Source organism: Crassostrea angulata, chromosome 3 (genome assembly GCF_025612915.1).
Source record: "Crassostrea angulata isolate pt1a10 chromosome 3, ASM2561291v2, whole genome shotgun sequence".
NCBI classification, from domain to species: domain Eukaryota; kingdom Metazoa; phylum Mollusca; class Bivalvia; order Ostreida; family Ostreidae; genus Magallana; species Magallana angulata.
In genome coordinates this window covers 40,377,433-40,400,041 of record NC_069113.1, presented here as the reverse complement: position 1 = coordinate 40,400,041, position 22,609 = coordinate 40,377,433, and the positions used below count along the sequence as shown (strand labels likewise).

General features: G+C 34.4%; 1 protein-coding gene across 1 annotated transcript in view; it reads left to right on the top strand.

Annotated features, from left to right (window-relative positions):
• Positions 1-22,609, top strand: part of LOC128177916 (papilin-like) — a 56,211-nt gene that overhangs the window by 24,864 nt on the left and 8,738 nt on the right. The window contains 18 exon segments of the mRNA XM_052844839.1: positions 5,469-5,651; positions 10,870-10,992; positions 12,510-12,695; positions 13,261-13,542; positions 14,618-14,788; positions 15,958-16,052; positions 16,383-16,584; positions 16,829-16,926; positions 17,167-17,212; positions 17,521-17,649; positions 17,812-18,012; positions 18,365-18,556; positions 19,488-19,676; positions 19,979-20,152; positions 20,471-20,701; positions 21,192-21,359; positions 21,753-21,920; positions 22,084-22,197. Coding sequence (XP_052700799.1) covers positions 5,469-5,651; positions 10,870-10,992; positions 12,510-12,695; positions 13,261-13,542; positions 14,618-14,788; positions 15,958-16,052; positions 16,383-16,584; positions 16,829-16,926; positions 17,167-17,212; positions 17,521-17,649; positions 17,812-18,012; positions 18,365-18,556; positions 19,488-19,676; positions 19,979-20,152; positions 20,471-20,701; positions 21,192-21,359; positions 21,753-21,920; positions 22,084-22,197 — 2,952 coding nt within the window.

Below are 22,609 nucleotides of genomic sequence, written 5' to 3'. Positions count from 1 at the left end.
AATATACAGATTTAATTCTTTATGAATTCAAGTATTTCAGTTTCAAAAATATTGGTATATTTTCCCCTCTGAAGATTTCCTGAGCTTTGTATTTATAGGTATGCAGTCATTGTAGTGTGTTGTTAATACACGTATAAGACAATTATGGCGCTCCAAGTAAGCTGGGTCACTTGTACATGTATTTAACTAAAACCACCCTGACCACTTCATTATAATTGGATGTTCTTGTGACCAGCAACCATTTTCAAGTGACCAACGGAAATGTTGAGTTCAGCCATGTCATATGTCAACTTAATTTCTAAATTTTTCATCATGCTATATTCCTGTTGTCACAAATATATTACCATACTTCTCCTATTATGTGTCCTACCCCTATAAGCACCCTAACCCCAAAGTTATTATTTTTTGGGTCTAGAAATAAGGCCCCCCCCCCCACCTTTTTTTAAAAAAGCCTTTAATTATTTTTTAAAAAAAGAATTCCAGAATATTTCAAAAAAATAAAGCAGACATAAATCAATATCACACGGATTTTATTCATTATAATTTTTTTTTTAATTTTGCAGTTTTCTATTATTGGTTAATCAAAATATAGTCTGCCTTGAATCCTTAATCTTAACCCCAGGTGCTCTATAAAATTGATGAATTTTTTTTTTACTTTTCAATTGATGAATTCATAACTAAAAATTCAGGTGGTGCTTATTTTTTCTTCTTTGTTCTAAATTTTTATATAGTCTACAACAGAATATATGTTTCCTAAAGATTACCAAAGGTTTTTTCATACGCAATTCATTGATCTATTCTTCAATATTACAAATAAATATGAATTATTATGATAATATTTGATACCTGTAACTTTGTTTTATAAAAAATATTATGAAAAATATTGATAATCATGATAATAGGCTTATCTGAGGTTACAATAAGTACAAAAGTATTGATGTTTTTGTCTGAGGTTTTTATTAATTTGGTATATGTTGAAGTTGTTTAACAAACTTATTTTTTGAAAGTGTGGTCATGCACTGATCACATTACTTCTTCAGTCATTATATGTGTGTATCGTCAAAAAATAATATTAGCAATGATTGGTACAGATCAGTTTATTGAGGTACTGGTATATAGTAACATATGGAAATGCATGGAGAATTGCAGTCTTTGCAATGTAAACTCTAGGCATATTTAATCCAAAACTAAAGAAAAAAATTACCTAGTGTATGCAAAGTAGGCAAAGAAAAAACATTTGAATGTGTTAATGATATTTGTCCCAATTCTGTTTGTTCTTCCTAACAATGTCACTTCATGGTCTGGTATCATTGAATTTCTGCTGAACTTTCAAACCTTTGAGCAAGATTTTATAACCAAGTGTCCCTTTTAAAAGATAGACGCAGTTTGGGAGGGGAAGGTTTGATATTTTAAGTGTCTTTTGATAGAGATAATCTGGTGATGACCTCGTTAGAACAAATTTAGCCCTTTTTGTGTCAAGTAGCGAGAGAGAAGTGGTCACTTGACTCATCTTAAAAGAACAAAAGATTGCAACTCTCATTACCAAAAGCAGAGGTCTTTTCATGTACCCCAATTTGGTATATTTTAGAAAGTTCATCTTTTTTTGAAGCTGTGTGAAAAATAAGTTGATGAATGAGATGTAGGTTGGAATGTGTTTACATGTCCATTGACCTTAGCTCACAAAAATCTTTAAAATTTGTGAATTAGCTTACAAATGCAACCTTCCATTGGATAACGATACAATTTGATTACTTGAGGTCCAAATTTTTTTCATGCTGAGGGGTGTGTGAAGAGTTGTGGTTAAAGAACGGAACATAAAGTCTTACTTTAAATAATATTTGACATTAGAACAGGTGTAATTTTGAATCGCACACAATGTAGGACAAAGAGCAATCAAGGAACATCTTTGTTAACCTCTAATGGTTATAGCTTGTCTGAAGGGTGTAAAAACCACCTGTTGTTCATCTCTCCTTTTCTTCTTCAGTACAGGTCCAGTCAATGGATCATTTCGGTCCCTAACTCAACACCTGCCCTGTCTTCTGTCAATACATTTTACAAAGAAGCAATGTATGTGTTAAATTATTCTAATGAATGCTTCAGTTAAAATGTTGTTTTTTTTAAAGTGGGCTTTTCTTCATAGAAATTATAAACTTAACTTTATTTTAACTTACATACCCCTTCTCAATAACTGCATTTCTGCTCTCTTGCAGGGCCAATTGATGTACATTTTACCTACTTCTACCTACGAAGTTTTAATGGGTAGATAGTTAAATGATGTAAATGAAACAATTGACGCTACATCATATTTCACCAAACTTTGTCATTTTGCATTGCAAAAGAACAGTGCCACAGTTGCCTTTAAGGAGTCTATTAGATAAATGTCAGAAATACAGCAAAATTTACTGAGCAAGCTGATTTTTATTTTTTGTATTTTTTTTTTCAAAAAGGAAACAAAAAACAATTTCAAAGACCGTAATTTTTCAGTTTCATTATTGTATCCATGATGCAGCATCATATAGATGAAAGCATTAACTTTTTCATACTTTACCATTCACTTTTCACTTGCCAATTTTGCTAAAACAAAATCAGTACTGTGGTTTCATTAATATTCAAGGGTATCAATTTTCGTGGATAAAGTGAAAATCACAGTTTCAAGGATACATAAATTCATGGACAATGACCCTATCAATACAAATTATTAGTAGAAATTGCACTTCAATGAATAATTAATTTCGTGGATAAACTTAACAATGAAATCCACAAAGATTGGTATTCAACGAATATTGATGAAACCACAGTATTGGTCTCTTTTTAATAACAGTAAAAAAAAATATGGTACAAAGCACTCTCTTATTAATCTGCTATATGGTACTGAGTAGGTTATGAAATCCTATAAAATGCCATATCAGCTTTTATTATTTATCATTCAGCACTACAATGAAATTGAAGTTAACACTAAAAAGAGGTGCTATGTATTTATAAAGCTCTTATTCTGAGGACCATAAGAAGTGGTTACATAATAATTGGCACATTTTGTCAACTAATGAACACATTGAGTACACTGTAGATCATTTGAGGAAACTTCTAGAACTTACAGCACTGAAATGTACATTACTCTTTAAATTTGTCAAATCATCACTTTTGGCTGAGATTCTTATGTAATGTTGATACTATCTAGACCATAAACTACCTGCCTGGGGCTCTAATGGGTGATGTCTGGATGACAATGAATCTATACCCAGTACAGTAAGCTACTTGGTCTGAGTAAGGCACATTTTCTATAAGAGATAATTACGGTAGCTAAACAAATAAGTGATTATTTGGGAGAGAAAGGTAGCAAAACAAGCGAAGATTTGTGAACTGTTGTGGCATGAGAATTTGATTCTAGAGCATCCACGTTCCTGTGTTTTCTCAATTCTTACATCCGAGAGTTGTTGTGTAAGACGAAAGGAGAAATCCTTTGATTCTAATCTGTTGAATTCATCCTAGCTTCAATAATTAATCAGAAAGTCTCCTTTCTTATGTAAGGAGTTGATTTTATAGGAACGAACATTCAGTTGAGCCTTAACAGAGAGCATTGTTAGGAACTGATTGAAAAAGATAGACATCATGCTACTTTTAGTGGAAGAAAGATTTAATCTTGCATGATAACACAGCTCAAAGCTCTATAAGGTCTCTTTCCTATTTGCCTCAGACAGAGAGAGAGATGAAAGATTAAAACCAATATTGAATCGCTTGGAGAATACACAGGTTTTTTTTTTTTTAAAATTTGATTAAAATCCCAGGTATTATAAATATCACTGCACATTCTTTTGTTACGTTGATAGAAGATCTTGAATTATCTAACCAATTACAGGAAAGATTGCTTATATAAGTAACGTTTACACCACTAGTGGGAAGAGGAAGGCATTTAATATCCACCTGCCTAATCAACTGGTTAGCCACCCTTAGACAACAATTCACGGAAGCTCATGCTATTTTTGTACAGTGGGGTTTTAACAGTATTGCTCATAACACCTTCATAAACAGATAATTGTTAAGTAGATTAAATTTCGGAGAATTAAGAAACACGAGAAATGACTGATTGGTAGAAGTCACATTGTTTAAATTCAAGTCATTTTCTGAATACATGATTTTGTTTTTGTTCATTTTTTTTCATGAAAACTACAAGTGATTTACTGATTTTGGGTTGTTTTTTTTCAAATATACAAGTGAAACATTATGTTTTCAAGACAAGGAGGGGGTATTGGAAGATTTTTTTAAACCAATAAACCAGTCCCATTACATCAGTCATTGCTCAATCTCGGTAGTTAATCTGAACTACAAGACATTGATAAGCATGAGGGGGATGTCAATCCATGCAGAAGGTGGATGCTCACGGTCATTATAGAGTGTTCCCCCGACAAAGCAAAGAGATTAGTGCCTAAAGTAGGGCTTATGTAAGAACTGTTTGCTAACTTTGCATACCTCGTATACACTGTGTTCATTTTACTATCACCAAGGTTTATTTGTTTAAATGTTTAAAACCCGTGGAGTTTTCTACATGAACATGTGTGGGACACCCCTTTTAATTCTGCGACTCTGATCACCTATATATAGTTGAAGTACAGTTTCTGTAATTTGCCCATATATACGAACAAAAGATAGCACATATGTGCAAGTCGGACATTTTTCAAAGCTTTCTTAACAGCTATTTAATATCATGGTAATCAGGTTCTCTCAAATTTATCAGGTAAATACCGTAAAAAGTCTGGCTGCTTAATGGCAGCTCGAGTGGGAGGGGTTTCAAGATAATAAACATACAGAGTTTCAACTCTAAAAGGAAATAGCATTTCCCACCTCTTCTAGGTCTGGCGACCCACTAATGAAACACCGGTCTTAATAGTGTTTGACCGGGGGTAGAAAGCCGTGACAAGTGCTGACCAATATAGTGTTATGGAACTTTAAAGAAACAAACTGTGGATAGTTTCTCTTCCATATATAAAAACTTCTTTTTAAAATCCCCTCAGATAGTGGTGGCTTTTAAAAAGTATAGTAACCATGCTTTGATTGTTGAGAGAGGAAATTAAAAAAACTTCTTTTTTTTTGCGACTTGTGATATTTATAGGACACGGAATTTTTACAGTCCTCCAAAATAGAGATTTAGTCGCTACCAGAGTGGAAAATTTTTACACTGAGTTAATTCACTTTGGAATTAGCAGTGTCTGAGAGCCTGTTGATAGTTAGATTCGGAAGGATTATTCATATTGATTAATTTTTGTGAAGTTTTTTTCTCTCTCTCTCTATTGGAGAGGTTTTGGATGTTGGTGTGCATTAGCTTCTCTGTCTATCTGCTTGTGTGTATTGAAAGGAACGGAGAGCCTAAATTTCTATGATGAACAGGTGGATTCTACCTCAAAATATCCTGTCTGGGATTGCAGCAGTGGTTTGTGTGATTTTGATTTTTTATTCTTCTCCTGTTGTGTCAGATTCATGTGGTCTGAAGCCGGAGAGGGGACCTTGTACCAACTACAGCGTACTATACTTCTACAACAGTACAGCTAATCGGTGCCAGAGATTTTGGTATGGAGGTTGTGATGGGAACGACAATCGATTCAATACTGAGGACGAATGTAAAGAAAAATGCTCCGGAAGTAGAACAGAAAATACCGGTAAGTACATGTTACATTATTTACCAGAAAAAAAAACAGTTAAAAAGTTTTTAATGATAAATATTAAATAGCTGAATGTTGGCTTACTGTAAAGAATAAGAAAAATGAATTTCATCAAAACTGAGAAAGGAAAAACCTGAATGGAAGGAAGTTTTTCAATTGGTTTATTACCTGATGAAAAAGGCAAACTTGTTTAGCATTTTGGCCTTAAGACTTGTTAAGGTAATGTATGTTTTTTGTATTGAAATATTAGAATTAGATATGCAGGAAAATATATCACACTGGAAAGAAAAACGATGCTTTGAGATATTGTGTAGAAACGTAGTAAATGTATTTTTATGGTAATGACTGCAATTAAGAAATTGTACTCTTGTTGAAGGATATACTATGCATCAGATGTACAGATAATATAAAAATCTCCTCTTACATAACTCCTGGCTCCGATAGCTCCTGACACCAAATGTTGAAATATTTCATACATGGTAAAATATTTTCTTGTTTGATTTGGTGTCTCCAGTTCAATCTTTGCAGAGACCTAATTCCCTGACTCAGCATAATTTACTTCTTAAAAGACATCATATTTGCTCTGCTCATCTTTTTCAAAACTCAAAAAAAAATATGAATTTGACTTTGTTATTTTGACCTCATAAAACGGTATTGTAGCTAATGCATGTAAGACAGAAAATTATGTGAATAATATGCATATTACATATAATTCTGTCCCATTTCTACAAGCCAACACCCAGCTAATTAAAATTTGTTCCTTAAAAAAATTGGCTCGTGGAAAAAGTTAATGCTTAAAATTTGATATGAAATTGTTCCGTGTGCATTGATAAAAAATCTCTGTAAAATGCTACGAATCTTCATATTGTAAATGATATGATTTATTTTATTACGTAGTATTAACAATATCATAAACACAATAAGATATAATACCTTTTAGTATCTTGTAATTTGACCAGTATGCTTTGGGCTGCATTCTGCCCACATGTGCAGGCTACTATTCTGATTTCCAGTACATTGACAATATGCAGAATACGATACCGAGAGTAGAAAATCTCTAGCAACATTTGAGATATCCAGCAGTAATTGAAGAGAAGACTATTGTTAATTGAAACTGTGTTTAATGCCTGACATTCAAGCCGAGAACTCAGTCCTCCTCTGTGAGGGACAGGTGTCTGTATAGAAAGTCTCTGTTAATTTGTTAGATACTTCAGCTTCAATAAGCGTGACTCAGATGAAGTATTGAATCAACATGATTTTGTAGTCCTTGTTATTGAGGTACTAATCTGGACTCCCACACCTTTCCAAACGTCAGCATGAACAGGACTATCGGACAATTTGACCTCACTGTTATTGTGATTTTGGTAGACTTTCATGTTTATGAATTACAAAATCATTCTCTTAATTAAAAATAAACAAAAAGTCAATAACAAATTGATACTGTACTATTTCTCCTTGTTCTTGGAAGTGGTTGTTTAAGATTTTGTCCGATAATACTAGTTAATCATTTGGAATTATTTTTACATTAAATCTATAGTTTGAAGTTATTTATTGCACTTGTATGTACAAGACAATATCTTTTCTAGGTAATAGGTCTTTAATTTTAAATTAATATAAGCACCTTTAAGATGAGAGTATGTGATAAATATTCTCAGTCTCAGATATTTTCACCAGACAAAATATGTTTAAGACTCTCTTAATAAGAGGACAGGAAGTATTCTTGGTCTTTATTGCTTATGCAAACAATTACTAAACCATGATAGGATAGCAAGGTTTTGAGGTGTAATCTGATTCATAACTATATATCATTGAATATTTTTTTCAAACCGAGTACTCTACCCAAATAGAAATCAAAAATGCTTGGCAGTGACATTTATGGCTAGGTCAAGTCAAGGAGTGCCTCTCTGGCTATGTTTGTTCATTGTAATCTGATACTATTTGTCATACATTTGGGGTATATTTACTATCTTATTGAAACTTTTCATAAAGTGCAAGGCCATGGAAAGCTAGTGTTTAATACAAGACATTGTAAGACACTAAACTTTTATGTAATTGTTAAAACTATGGTATTCTGTAAAATGTGATTTGAGTTCAAAATGTAAAGTTGAGATACCTGTGACATTTATTTGAAAGTTGTGGAAATGATACCTTTTATGACTGACACCATCCCACAGAGTCATTTGACACTACAATAGAAGGTTTAGCCTGTGACGCACACGGATACCTCCACTTTCCATCATGTTCTTTAACAAGTTGAACCAAAAGGATGATATTTTGTATACCAAGCAGCATATATTTTCAAAGTATACTTTTACAAGTTTGATATTAATAACAATTTCTACATTGGACAATTTGAGAAACAGTTCACAGAATCCAGATTATGTTCATGGAATTCTCTAATACATGTATATTGCAGTGTCCCATAATGGGAGAATTGGTATGACTGTCACACATTAAATGTTTGAAATGTTGGAATGTAAAAGGTCAGGTTTCTGATTAGAATACTCTACAGTTATTTGTTATTCATCCATTTGCATTAAACTGCTGCCAGCATGTTTCAAATTTTACAGATAAATTGACATGTACCTGCATTTCTCAATAATTACAGATGGACAACATGCAAACACATGCATGCTGGTACTCAAAATGAATTCTATTACATCTGTACAATCTAGTTGAACAAGTTTAACTGAATTAAGTCGACAGAGAAATTCACTCCTGTCTGGGCATTCATTGTGGATTAATTCAGTAACCAGATAGAACTAAAGACTATTAGAGGGTAAATTTATGCACATAAAGACAACACTTGTCCTTTAAAGTTTATTGACACCTCAAGATGTAGTACAAGAGGAGAAGCCATACATTATTCAGGTTGTACCCCTGTAAATGCTAGTTGAAGACTTGGCGCCACCAACCACTTTAAACCTACATTTCATTGACAAATTTCACACACCGATCGGGTAAATCCTTCTATTATTTGGAAGTCTGATTCATTCATAAAGTCCTGGTGCAAATGAAATTGTGTATTGGTTATTGCTTGTTGTAGGTAATTCTCAGGTAAAATTTCTCACCCGCAAAGAGCATGGAATTTTTTTTACTACCTTGCAGTGTACAATATGATTCATCTGTCGCTAAACTGGTTGGAATTCTGTTACTGCGTACTTGACACTAAAGACAAAGCTATTATATGAGAGAATCTTCAATTTTTTTTATCAATTCATAACTGTTTTTCAAATAATTTTGCATGTCAAAAGTTGCTTTTATCGAAATATTTAAAATCTTGCATAGTTTTTGCGCAATTTGATGATAGAAGTTTAAATTGAATCAAAGCTTCACAGGAAACAGATGCTGGGGATCGGAAGAATGCATAGGAATTTTGAGCCTCCTCGGTATCTGCTCATTGAATGCTCACCATGAGCATTGCTGTATTTTCATTTATTGGTAATTTATAAAGACTGCTGCTTTATAATCTTTTCAATTACTTTCAAAGGATTCATCAAATGTTGGTTAATCTGTTGGTAACAATGAATTCTTAATGAAAGTGGTGACACTTTTGCAATCAAGATCTCATAAAAAACGAGCCCTTTTAAATATGATATCAAGTGTTCTGACTGAATAAAGTTGCAGCGAGTTTTTGTGGTGATAGACTGGTCTCAAGTTCTGTAATTACTTGGTATATGTATTAAACTTACACAGTGGCAACTGGCAACAAGTTCAGATCACTAGAGCATTCCTGTTGATAAAGAGCAAGAAATTCTATTGACAATTGAATAGAAAATTGCTGGATTTGCAGGATATAGAGAAGAAAAATGCTTCGATTTCTGTATATTAGCTGGATATGCCCTGTCCCAAGGGTTTCATGTTGCGATAGATTGCAATGGCAATGATGAAGATCAGGGAAGAAATACAAGTAGATTTACATGTGCAATTCTGAATTAATCTATATTTTTTTATGCTTTATCAAAATGATTAAGAAATTTGATAAATCAAGCTGTAGGGATTATGGAAAATTTTTATGGACGCAAAGCATAGTTTAAACTACAAAGTAATATTGGTTAGGAAACTTAACAAGTTAATGAAAACTGTTGGAGTCCAGCTCACAAAGGTTTGATGTTTCAGCAAATAATGAAAGAGGCCATCTCGTATTGGTAATTGTCTCAGCATTAATGGATTGTTTGGGTTTTTGCTCTGATTTTCAGACATCAAATTCATTATTTTCTTGATGCTATCAGTGGCTATCACAGTCAGTATATTTTATGACTTTATAGTCATGTGGCCCAGTAAATTGTTGGGACCAGCCTTTATATGGATGAATAAATTGGAGCAATTTCATGGAGTGTGAAGTATGAAGTCTAGCTTACACAGAGATGTTAGCTTCTGGACTATTAAGTTTCTTTGGGTCGGGTGGTCCCAAGACATATATCTTACCCCACGACATGTACACCCCGGAACATCAATATTTGTTTGCCTGGCACTGCAGAAGGGGTGGGATTTGGGGTCTAGAATTTTTGGCCTTATCTTGACCTTTGCATTGTTAGAATTTGGGATAATGCAAGAACAATGCAGCTCCAATGATTACTCTGTACAAATATACCACAGGCTTTTAAGATGGGCTGTCAGCTTAGAAGGCTTTTATCTCTATAAGTTTAGGAGTAAACTGGTAAATATCTTTATCACAGGCTCAGTTGGAGCTCTTTTGAAGTAACAAAACACAGTCTACACTCTCCCTGCTAGGTGATTGAGTTATATCACCAGAAAAAAAGGAAAAATTCAGATTCAACCAAAACAAAATATAATATGGTCAGCATGATAATATAGGGTTCTTTTTCATTATGGTAAATACCAGTATAAAGGATTTCACTGGATTACTTATTGTGTGGTAAAAGCCTACAACCATTTGCTCTTTTCTTAACGCTGTGCAAAATAACATAGATGTGCCTTAAAGGAAGCAAGACAGACATTTTTCTTGATTTTGATGGAAAAAAAATATGAAGGTTTTAACATGGTTACAGTTGAAGCTAAACAGACTGAGATAATTCTCGATCGTTTGACCAATGGTTTAAGAAGCAGCGATAGCATTTTGCGACAAAGCGGAAATTTAAATTTTTTATATAAATGATGATTGCTCCGTATGATGACAATTACCATTTTGCGTTATGCATGATTTTTTTTTTTTTTCAATGCATTAAATTTTCTCAACTTTTCAATTTTTCAGATAGGAGACCTGTAACAGCTAAACAGACCTGTCAGAACAGCTACTATGGGTGTTGTCCTGATGGTGTGACATTTGCACGAGGGTCAAATTACGAGGGCTGTACGCAGTCAGAGGACAGACCAGGTATACCCTAGCAGTTCCAGGCTCTTGTTTCCATCACTTTTTGCAAGATACTTTGATATTCCTTAAAATACCCTTTGTGTTCAAACAAAATGAATTCGCTAAAATGAAAAAAAGTCCAAGAACTTCTTTTTAGAATCCCCATCAATCACTCTACGTTGAAAGATTTGATAGCTAAATATAAAAGTGTACAGGGATTTTGCATTAAACAAACAACTTGCAATTACCCAGATGATAATTTAAAAAAATTATGCAATGTTTTTTGAAAGGATAAGATATTTCAGATTTTTTCATAATAAATTCCATGAGAAAATTTCTTTTTAATCCCCCTCAGTTTCTCTGGATAAAAAGAGGGGTTGTGTCAAATAGGATATATTGGTTGTTTCTTTTTTTACACATCAAATTCAACTGTTCTCTTCTGATTGAAATTCACAAAAAATGACGGAAAAAGAAACAGTTCAGTTACCCCTACCTTGCGATTTTATTACTGAACACTGGGGGTGACACATGCCTAAAATATTCGGCATTCTAAGTCCTGTTGGTTTTGTAATCTGTCAGAGAGTTACATGTTTTTTAACTATCAAACAGCCAAAAGTCAAGCAGATCCATTTTCAGTGAACAATCACTCAATGATAGCCAGACCTGTTTTTGTCTGCATTAAAGAGTGTTAATATGAGGTCCGAGTTTTATATTACTCCAATTTCAATACCACTGATGATAAAAAGTTTATTGCATGTGTGCATGTATGATCTTGACGGCAATTGGTTTCTAACATGTGATAAACATATGAGATCAAAGAAGAATATTATATGCTATTACAGTGATATTTGTTCAGAAGGTAGACACATACATTGACTTATTCAGATGGCCATAACTTAAATGTATCCGCTTTAATACTATCGGTGCCAAGTTTTTCAATCTTTTTATTTTTTAGATGTTAAAATGTATAACATAATTTAAAGGTCATGGTCAAACTTTTGTGCAAAATCAGAAACATCTTTAATTATATGATACTGAATTCTTTTCAATACAACGATTTGACCTATTTCAGGAAAGAAGAAAAAAATAAAGGAATTGGCAATTCAATAAGTGCAGTTTTGTCTCTGGGAAATTGATTCATTTCTGATGATCATGAATATTTTATATGAGCTTGTCTTTTACAAGGGATTCTTACATGATGTAAATAGTTTTGTTGCCAAATATCGTCGATTAATATCCCAGGAACAAATACATTTAGGGGAAATTCACATCTTTACACCTTTTTTATAGAAAAAAAATTCAAGCTAATAACTACTAACAAACTACTAGCTGGTATAGTCATCAATTTATAGTACAGATTTTGAAAATTCAAAGCCCACTTAATTTTTCTTACACTTCACAACAGTGTTTCTTGATGTAAAGAAGAGTAACTTAGATTTATAATCATACATCACTGGTGTATATATCGTACCAGTATTAAATGCATCTTTTGACTTTGCAAGTATACATGCAGACTTAACACTGCTGTTTTTGTTTTATAGTTTGTCAGCAGCCCTCCGATTCGGGACGGGATTGTGAAGGGGCCAAACTTGAGATCAGGTGGTACTACAAGACTGATCTCCAGAGATGTGACCGCTTCTGGTTCCGGGGCTGTGGAGGAAATAACAACAACTTCAAAACCGAGGAGGAATGCCAGCAGACGTGTACAGGGGGAGGTGGAAGACCAGGTACATGGCTTGTCAGGGCACCAAAAGACCTCATGTTACATTGGATTGTTAATCTAAAAATTAGGAGTAAAAAGTTTAGTTATTCAATCTGCCAAGAAAAATAGATAATGCACAATGTGTTTAGATAAAAACTAATATACATTATCATGAATCAGTGGTAATGGACCATCATTTGATGATCAAAATTTGTCTGCGGTAATTTGGTGTGTCCTGTCTGGATGTTTTAAATACATGTGCAAAGTTCTGCTTCTATGAATTTGCATTAAACCCATACTCAAAATTAATTTATGAAATTTATTCATGATACATGTACATGTATTTTGTATCATAATTTAGCAAGTTAACATATCACGGTGAGCTTTGTATCCAATGGGCTTCTCAGTTTATACACTGAAGATAAACCCACTAAATATATAGCTAAAATCAATTGGCTTTTTGTGTTTAGTTTGAGTTTGCATGTTAATTTGCACTGCATTTTGAATGCAATCTGCTTAAAATATAACAAGTAACATAAGATATAGATGGGTTGGATCTGTGTGTTGATCCTGGAGTTTTCCTGTTACAGGGGTGACTCGTGCACCCACGGTGACTCGTGCACCCACAACACGGGCCCCCTTACAGCCGGAGTCGGGCTCTGTGTGTGAGCTAGACAAAGTACGAGGTCCCTGTAGGGACTTTAGTGTGCAGTGGTATTACAATAAAACCGTGGGCCTCTGTAGTCAGTTCTGGTATGGTGGATGCGAGGGAAATCGCAACCGCTTCGAATCGGAGAGCGAATGCGAATCAGCATGCCGTGGAGGGCCGGTGACCTACCCCACAGAGAGACCCCCTGTGTCCCCATCCACAGGTTAGCTGAGTGTAGCGCTGCATATATGTGTAGCCAGAGCATGGCTGTGCACTCATCTGGTCTATCATAGCACATTTAATAGACACTTCCTGTAATGTATCTCCTGTGTATTTCTTTGAATGTATATATCTATAGCTGTGCTACATACATTTCCTGTGTTACAGAGTACCTGCCAAACTTCCTGTATATTTTTTGTAACTGTTTCAACTTTGTACCATATCACCTGCAGTTGCTTTTCCTTCTTTAATAGCAGACATTAATCGGACTCCTCATTTGAAAATAATCAGATCATGATCATCATCAATATTATATAAAACCTTTTTGTAATCTTTGTATGCATCATATAAAAGCCTTTATTTAGCAAAACTTTATATTCCTCCAAATAAAGAGTACCCTAGATCGCGTTTAAGAAAAAAAGATAATCTCATGAATATATGAATATATGCATTCTTTACCTTCTCACCATCTCATATTGCCCTTATAAAAGCCTTATTGGACCCTGTATTACCTTAAAAATTATGCATTATGTTTGCAATGCCTATTAGATTTGCATCTTTCCATTCATAGTAATCTCCATTTTGATCATTTTCCTTAAAAAGCATTTGTAAATATCCATATTTTTTTGTGCTGTGGAGATGGTAGTTTTATGCTGAGGACATTTTTCAGTCTTTCCTTATTTTTAAGCTTGGTTTTAAAGAGCATTGTGATCAAAAAGTTATGTTAAATGCTGTTGTGTTTCAGTGCTCCCAGCTATGTTTTATTTACCAGTAATGCTAGGTTCATAAGAAGCTTTTATCTATATCATTATATAAGTATGCGTGATTTCTGCTTTGAAAATGCTGTGATGTGTGGCTGGAAGTCATTAGATTTTTTATTTGATTTTCATTAAGATTTAACTGAATGAATCAAAATTATATTCTTTGAAAATCAAAATTCTTGATGTTACAACTGTAATGGTATTAAAATAACAATTTTGTTAATATGACGTTTGAAGTGATATGACATTCCTTAATATATATGGTAAATCATATAATGTATCAAATGGTCAGCACAATATTTTGATTGGCTTCCATAGAGGACCCTTGTCAGTTACCCCCTCAGGTTGGGCGGTGCAGGGCCCGCCTACAAAGGTGGTACTATAATGCACAAACCAAAGAATGTCAGCTGTTTACATATGGCGGATGTGGTGGCAATGCCAATAACTTCAGAGACAGGAAGGAATGTTTCACCAGATGCATGCCAAAAGGTACCGCATGTAAACTGCATTAATACTGCATGGAGGATCATACACATACACTGATATGTATGTGTTTGATATGATATAAAGTACATGTGTATCATCTTATTACAGTTTTAGGTCCTTGAAACCGCTTTTATGTAAAGGTGTTTGTATTATGCAAATTCCATATTCCAAATGATGCATGATCAAGTTGTCTTCTTATCAGAATTAAACTTGAAGTGGCATCTACAGTGTAATATTATGTACAAGTTATGTATGAAGTGTTTATTAAAATAAGTATTTGTGAGTAAAATGTATGTACATGTATATATGTTATGGGATATACATTTTATACCTCTCATTTTTTGGCTGTAGAATGTGTAAAAATTTAATGCTGGTAAACAAGTCCAATTCAAAATGTTGTACATCATATCATTTTGAAAAAATTATTTCTGCATGCATGGTGGTGAATTGCAATGGGTTTTTTTTATTGCAAGAAATCTGCACTTGTTATTTATAAGGGCTTGCTAAATATCAGATACCCTGACTTGAGCAAAAAATTCATTTAGGGATTAAACTGGACCATTCTTCTTCTCCTTCTTCTTCCATTATGCAGACATATCTGCCACTCATTCACTGTTATATGTCTAACAGTTTACTCTCTGTGTGAATAAAACACTGATGGATTTATGTATTAAATGTTAGAAAATATGTAGATGTACATTTTAGCTTGAAAAGTGGGTGTTGTACAAAAACATTGACTAACATAAACACATGAATTAGGAAATTAAAACCATTCCTTACAATAACATGTAAATGTCGCTGTTAAAATAACATTTATGTATTGGGTATATATAACTTGCATTTTTTAATAATATTTTATAGGAAAATCAAGTTTGTGTATGTAAAAAACATTACAAAACAAACAGGTAAATGATTGTAAGGTGATTCTGTATGGAATCAGGAAGGTCATATACATTGAAGTTGACCTTGAGTCACATACAGTATTAAAAAGAAAAGAGTAACCTTGTTTCAACTTCAATTAAATTTAAGGTCTTGTTTTAATGCATCAAAGTTTATCAAAGATGCAATTTATGGCTATCTCTCCGATAAGCAAGTCTTTCATCAGTTGTTACAAGGGAAATAAATCTTGACAGTTACTGGCATACATTGCATTCCATTGGACATTTTTTCAGACATGATTAGGAACTTGAATGTCCACCATGCAACTTCTGATGAGATCATGGTGATTTGGGAGCCGCCACAGAACAATGATGTGGAGAGTTACAAGGTAACTGCGCTAGACTTTCAGTCACCACTAATGGCCGTTATGTACATCATAGTATGTACATACAGTGATCGTCTGTGTAAATCTTTTCATTGGAATCTTCCGAGACTTGGTTTAGAAATTTTACTTGGAGATCGAGGTAGAAGATTGAAATAGATTTAATGATTCAGAGTAGTAGAAGCTCTTTGATTAGGTAGCTATATACTAGAAAATGCTTCAGAAGGAAGAAACAATAATTTTCACATACAGATTAATAGAACTTTTAATGTTAATAAAACAGTTTCACATTATTAGTGTTTATAAGGCTACCCAATGAACACAAATTCCTTTTAGGTGGCTTACTTGGGAACCAAGTACTACAGAGATACAGTGAAACAGGACCCGATGAAGGAGATAGTCCTGACCTCTGATTCGCGCTCCTACACGCTGAATAACCTAATGGATGGGGCAGATTATATGATCAATGTGTACCCACAGTTCAATGGGCGGGGTGTTGGGCCCAAAAGTAGCATCATGGGCAAGACCAAAACACTGTGTATGTATGCTGGCAGCCCTCTCTCACTTTTGCGTATCATTATGATAGTTATCATTAGGTAAAAATTTAGACATTTAGGACAAGTGTAAATATAAAACTTGTCTGATATAGAGATAGGACAACCAGTGAAATGAAAATTGTCAAAATTTTAAAATTTTTGAGAAAATCTGGAGAAATTGTTGCACAGAAACTCTTGATTTGATGGAAATTGCTGCGAAGGTTAAATTTTCTCTATACCTTTCAGTGCTCTGTGATGATTCACGATATGGCTGTTGTCCTGATGGAATCACTGCAGCATCAGGGCAGAATTATGCTGGCTGTGCTGATGAAGATCCCTGTAAGGTATGGAAGCTACCCAGGGCTTTCCTAAAATTATATTGTTTTCTTATTATGCCAAATTATGGTGCTTTGGCTGTCTTAGATTTGATTACTGTGAAATTGTTAGAATCCCCAGAGTTTGCTGCCAACACTTATTTGCAAACTCACCTTAGAATATCCAGACATGGTGAAAAATTTATTTCAATGTACAACATTATTTGAGATACCTTTGCTTTGTGCTTAACTGTTTTTTTTTACCTGCAGAAATCGACTTGGGGTTGCTGTGAGGATGGGATTAGTGAAGCTACAGGTAAAGAGACCAGAGAACTGGAACAAATCCACTTTTAATGAACTAGACTGTACAGCCTGCTCATAGATATGAAATGAATGCAATATGCCTAAAGTGAAATGAGTAATTAGATCAGTCCATCAGTAATTCTATTATATTTGAAACTTTATGTAATTTAAATACAATAATTAATGAACTCTGTTGCTTGTGTCCAATATTTGTTCCATTTTGCCAAGACTGAGGGCGTACATAAAGTACTGGTATTCAGTATACAGAATTGATTTGAGAAAAATTTCCCACTGAATTCACTTTTGTGTTCCTCGGTGCAGGACCAAACTTTGAGGGTTGTGACCTTGATGGGCGACCTTCAGGAGATTTCTGCAATGAGACAGTGTATGGATGTTGTCCAGATGGAGAAACCCCTGCCCAGGGAGCTAACTATGACGGTTGTCCCAGAGGTAAGCTCGGCCCTCTTTTTAGTTATAATCATAGAAACTATGGTAAATGTCGACCAATCATAATTCAAAAAATACATGAATTGGTAAATTTTCATTATGTTCTTGAAGTGAGTCATGGCAGATCAAATATGAAATTCACCTTTAATCTTTCTTTTCTGTCAGAACCTGAGATAACTCCAGTTGGTATCTGTCAAAAGAAGGAAGAGAGAGGACCGTGTTCAGACTTTGAGGTCAAATGGTTCTACAATACAACCTCTCAGCGATGTGACCGGTTCTGGTACGGAGGCTGCGAAGGAAATGATAACCGCTTTGATGATGAGGAGGCTTGTTCACGACGCTGTAAACAAACAACACCTGATACAGGTATAAAGTGGCTCAGCACAAAGTTTGATGGAAGCTTTGAGATAATCCATATAGGCCTCAATGATTTAAGTACATTTGAAAACCATTAAGGGCAGTTTTGAAAAATTGGAGTGATTGTACATGTATTTGTATACCTGTAATAATTCAAGATTAGTTAAGTGGGGCTAGAATTTCATTTGATTTGTGATTGAGAATGGTTTCTTTGAAATTTCATTGTGTTGATGAAATAATTAGCATTTCTGCTGTTACAGTCAACAAGATACTAGGATTTTTACAATTTAATATTGTGAACTGGTAAACAATTTTCAATCAGCTTTGCAATATTATTCTATTTTTTCCATCTTCTCAACAGGGTCAAAACCTGTCTGTGAGCAACCAAAAGTTACTGGGCCCTGCAGAGCTTACTTCAAAAAGTATTATTTCAATGGAAGAGAATGTGAAGAGTTCATATATGGAGGTTGCCAGGGCAATGAAAACAATTTCGAAACTATAGAACAGTGCGAGGAAACTTGCGAAATTGATATTGACAATACAAGAGGACAGGGTAAGGCAGATTTATTTTAACGTCATTGTTGATAAAATATATATAAAAAACTATCGAAAGTTCTGTTTTGTTCGTTTCTTAAATTTACATGGTTTTGTTTCCCCAGATCGAGGTATGGCGTCAGATTTGTTCCCATTCATCTTTGTTGTATATTCTGACACATAGTTTTATCCCATTATTTATAATTTTCTTAGGATTTATATAGTTATATTCAATTCCTTTAGATGTATAGATAGACATCCTTTTCATGTGTATATTGGCTAGTTTGATTCCCTGTCCTTGCAGCCACACAAGAGTGTATATAGAGACGGAAATTACAGAAGATTCATATTGGTTAATTAAGATACAGCTTTATCATATATATTTATAATCGGACAATCTTTGAACTGCTTTTAGCAAAAAGCTTTTTTGCAGCAAAATATACACATTTCATGGAACATAGATCATGCCTTTCTATATCTTGAAAATATTCTGCCAACAAATTAATCATATATTCTCATCTTTCAATAAATATGTGAATAAATGTGCAATAATTAGATTACTTTTGTTAAAACTTGTTTCTTAAAAATGTTCAATTTTTTGTAAAATTTGTGCACTAAGCAAAGATTATGTTGATTCGTCATTTGATAATGTTGCTATCACTATATAAAGGGGTCATATTTCTGCAAAATATGAAATGAAGGCAGTCACACAATAAGTTAAGATTCAGTTTGGGAGGAGTCAAGGGTGGGAATGACATTGCTTATGGGATGGCAGTCAGGTAGCCACTTAATGCTTCTTTCGGCAGGGCAATCCAAATCAGTTTTATCTTTGCAGTAATTCAAAAACAGATAGCTTAAAATTCACTTAGTTTTTCTTTTTTGGATCACAGTTTTAGTAAGAAGAGAGAACTGTATAATGTTCCTACTTTAATTTTGGTGACTATTTTTAGAAACCTGTCAGCAGCCAATGGACACTGGACCGTGTCGCGGTAACATACCTCGTTGGTATTTTGATAGACAGTCCAACCAGTGCCTGGAATTCCTGTATGGAGGTTGCCAAGGAAACACCAACAATTTCGAAACTAGAGAAGAGTGTCAGAAGTCATGTGCTTCCGGAACTGGACAACCAGACAGACAGGGTAAGACAGAAGAATTATTATTGTCCAACATTGACCAACGACGCATTTCAATACTGCAAGTTCCTTTCATTTTATGGGGAATTGTACCAGTAACATTTTGGAGAATTTTTTTAAAATTTGTATGGAGTTTCCTATGTTATTTATTCATTTCTTACTAAAATGAGTATAGTTTATGTTGAATTAGCACTTGTGTAGATAAGATAACCATTTGAAGTAGATTCACATATACTGCAAAGGAAATAAAGTTTGATACCAGGTTTGTTTATTATTTAAGCATATTATTTATTTTGCTGTATTTTCAGATCAGGATGTGTGTAAGCTGAACTCTGACACTGGCCCCTGTAGAGCTCTTGTCATGCGCTGGTACTACGACTACAATGATGGCGTTTGTAGAAATTTCAGCTACGGAGGATGTGATGGGAATCAGAATAATTTCGAAACACAACAGGCGTGCGAATCCACCTGCAGTAGAGACCGTAAGCATTTACTACAAATGTACTGCATTGCATAGAATTGAAATTGATAATACAGTAATAAAACCCAAAGTTTAATTTCTGTATACAGCAGGTAGACATTGTCTTCTGCTATTTACCCGTAGTCTGATTTTAGAGAGGTTATAGTGATAATATAAAAATTTGGGGGGTTTGGGTTTTTTGGGTTTTTTTACCCAACAAACAACTTGCTAATTATATCCCAAATCCATGTATATTGAATTCAACCCTCATAAAAATCTAAAAGATTCCATGTGGTATATATGTTTAATTCTGAAACAATCCTGATAAAACTCTTTCTAGATGTGTGCAAGCCCTTCATCACTGGACAGATTCAGTGTCTTGCCTACCAGAGACGGTACAAGTATGACGCCACAAGCGGAGACTGTATGCAGTTCATTTACGGCGGATGTGGTGGAAATTCCAACAACTTTGGATCTGTGGAGGCTTGTCGCAGGAAGTGTGCTCCTGAGAGGCTGAGGCCTGCGGTCACTACAGAGTCACCCATTGAGGGCAGCGGAGATGGGGGAGAGGGTACTGTCTTGTTTTCACCTCCTCCTCTGATGAAAATCTGAATGCATGTAGTTTAAAGTGAATTTAGTCAACTGCAAAAATATAACTTCTCATAGAGTATTTAAGAAAAACTGGATTGAAGAAATTTTTTACATTAGAAATTTTTTTTCATAAAAGATTGTTTTGGAGTAATTTTATCAAAAGTCATATAGCTACTGAAAACCGGTAACTGGATTTATTTTACTATGGGTGCCAATTTTTGTGTTCAATTCCTAAATATTAACATTTATTTTTGTTATTCTAATTTTTGCTATTTCTAAATCATGGCTTATGGTTATATAAAAACAACCTTTTTTTCAATTGAAATTTTGGCATTTAGACAAAAAGTAGTTACCTGTTCAAGGTTTCAGTTATACATTGTACAGTACAGTGCATCAAGTTCTCTTGATTCTTGATATGGATTTGAAATAAATGTATTGTCATAATACATCTATTGATTTTGTTTCCAAAGGATACTGTCACCTTCAAGTGGACCAAGGAAGCTGTAAAGCACTTATCCCTGCCTGGTACTATGACCATCTGACTGGACAGTGTAGTGAGTTCCAGTATGGAGGATGCGGAGGAAACGAAAACCGCTTCACAAGTCAGGAAGTGTGCGAGTCTTCCTGTAGCAGGGAAAGTAAGTCAGTTATGGATATAACATCAGTAGCGTTTCTATTTTCATTTCCCCAAAATTTATGTGTTTTTGGGAGAAGTAATTTTGTTGATAAATGAATTTCATGGAATAAGAATTTATATGTCTGTATGACCTTTGACTCAATAATTGTGTGGATGTAAGTTTTTTTTTCTTATATACATAAGCATAATCTACAAAATCCAGGATCAATAATTCCCTGATATATTTTCTTGTCACATTGATTCTATGAGAATTTTTTTTGGTTTATTACTGTATGGTATGTATGCCGTCAAAGTCTTTAATAAATCTTATCCTTTTACGATACCAACTTGAATGAATTTCCTCATTTTTGAATACAGTTGTGTCAAATGGCTAATTGTAATTTTGATTCCACAGATGTTTGCAACATGGAGAAAGAAGAGGGCAACTGTCTGGCATATTTCCAACGATATTTCTACAATAAGAAAACCCAATCCTGTGAGGGCTTTATCTATGGGGGATGTGGTGGAAACGCCAACAATTTCGACTCGCTGGATGCATGCAACAGAAAGTGTATTCAGAGAGGTCAGTTGCACACAAATACTGGAGGGATACAAATGTACAAACAATTGGCGAAACATAAAAAGAGTTTTCACATTTAAAATTCTGAATATTTTGAACTGGTCCTTATTTGTAAACAAGGGCAAATGGATTTGAACATTTTTCAACTGCCTTTTTTTTTATCCAGAGTGCTCCAACCAGGACTTCAGGTGTCGCAGTGGTCAGTGTGTGGATGTCAGGCGTCGCTGTGACGGGGTGCCCGACTGTACCGATAGGTCTAATGAGGATAGCACAATGTGTGGTAAGATTCTTAATGACAATGTGTGGTAAGATACCAGGTACATAGCACAATGTGTTGCGAGATACCGGTAATGACAGTGTGTGGTTAGATACCAGGTACATAGCACAATGTGTTGCGAGATACCGGTAATGACAGTGTGTGGTTAGATACCAGGTATAGCACAATGTGTTGCGAGATACTTACCAGTAATGACAATGTGTGGTAAGATACCAGGTACATAGCACAATGTGTGTTGAGATACTTACCGGTAATGACAATGTGTGGTAAGATACCAGGTACATAGCACGATGTGTGTTGAGATACTTACCGGTAATGACAATGTGTGGTAAGATACCAGGTACATAGCACAATGTGTGTTGAGATACTTACCGGTAATGACAATGTGTGGTAAGATACCAGGTACATAGCACAA